Genomic DNA, 1,361 nt, shown 5'->3' on the forward strand with positions numbered 1-1,361 from the left:
GACAGACAGACAGGCGGACAGACAGACAGACAGACAGACAGGCGGACAGACAGGTGGACAGGCGGACAGACAGACAGACAGGCGGACAGACAGGTGGACAGACAGACAGGTGGATGGACAGACAGATAGACAGACAAACAGGCGGACAGACAGACAGGTGGACAGACAGACAGGTGGACAGATGGCGCCGTAATTTGTCCCGTCTCAGGATGGGCGAATAAAAATGGCCACAACTCAGTAAATGTTACAGATTAGACATGGTCGTCACTGAGCGTCATCCTCAACAATCACTCTGAGCTTGAATGAATCCCACAAGAGCTCCAACGTGACGTTTCTTTCAAGGTTTGAGCATTTTTAGGCTGATCACTGTTGATTTCAAGGTGACAGGGTCAAAGGTCAAGTTTCACAGATGACCTTGTGCTCTAACTCTAACTAACAAAGTAATGTAGGAACGTCAAACTGCACGGTTGGACACCTCATGGGTCAAAGATTTCAAGGTTCATGGGGTCAAAGGTCAAAGGTAACCCCTTAGTTAAAGACTTGTCTCCGCTCCTACATGTGACCCTTCTGTTCATTCTGACTCCCGACGTGACCTTACCTCCACGATGCCGTGGCTGATGGTGCTGTACTGCCTTTTCCTCAGAAGAACCAGGCTGATCACGATCACGGTTGCTATGGCGACAGCGATCATCAGCAGGCCGAACAGAGCGGTGCTGCCGAAGCTAAAGTCCTCCCCCAGGGGGCGGTAGGAGTCCTGACGGGCAGAAGGACACGAGAAACTGAGGAGGCAGTAAAACAACTCAACAACATCTGGACTGTTCTCTTCCAATCGGACCCGAGAGTTCACAGGGACCGCTGCTGATTCCATTTATTTAAGGAACTTCCACCAATCAGAGCAACGAGATGACGACTGCAGCTCCTCCTGGAGGCTGATTTCAAAATAAGAGACTCATATTTTAATTTCAAGTTTATGTAGAAGGAAAAAACCTCAGTCTGTGACATTCCTGCTCTGCACACGAACTAAGTCTGGATTTAAAAAACATTTAAATCAAAATGTTAAAAGGAAGCAGTAAAAAAAATTCCTTCTTAAAGATGAAAGCAGCTTTGAAGTGTTGGAGGTTCGAGTCGCCGTGTATCTCGAGCAAACATTCCTTCGGCTTCTCGGTCTGCTCGGCCGTGGACAGAGTGGACACATTCATGCTTTCATAGACGGATGATTGGATTAAAAACATGAAAACCACCGACGGGTGAAGTCAAACCGGGCCCACCGGATCCACTGTCCCCGTCCAATTAGACCCACTGTCCCCGTCCAATTAGACCCACTGTCCCCGTCCAATTAGACCCACTGTCCCTGTCCAATA

At 48.7% G+C, this 1,361-nt stretch overlaps 1 protein-coding gene across 5 annotated transcripts in view; it reads right to left on the bottom strand.

Moving 5' to 3' along the window:
* aplp2 (amyloid beta (A4) precursor-like protein 2) overlaps nucleotides 1–1,361 on the bottom strand; it is a 56,222-nt gene that overhangs the window by 2,862 nt on the left and 51,999 nt on the right. For all 5 annotated transcript variants that reach the window (XM_017437780.3, XM_025010994.2, XM_017437779.3 and 2 more), the window contains one exon: nucleotides 599–754. In XM_017437780.3, the coding sequence (XP_017293269.1) occupies nucleotides 599–754 (156 nt within the window). The remainder of the gene's footprint in view (nucleotides 1–598; nucleotides 755–1,361) is intronic.

This window comes from Kryptolebias marmoratus, linkage group LG2 (assembly GCF_001649575.2).
Source record: "Kryptolebias marmoratus isolate JLee-2015 linkage group LG2, ASM164957v2, whole genome shotgun sequence".
Taxonomy (NCBI): Eukaryota; Metazoa; Chordata; class Actinopteri; order Cyprinodontiformes; family Rivulidae; genus Kryptolebias; species Kryptolebias marmoratus.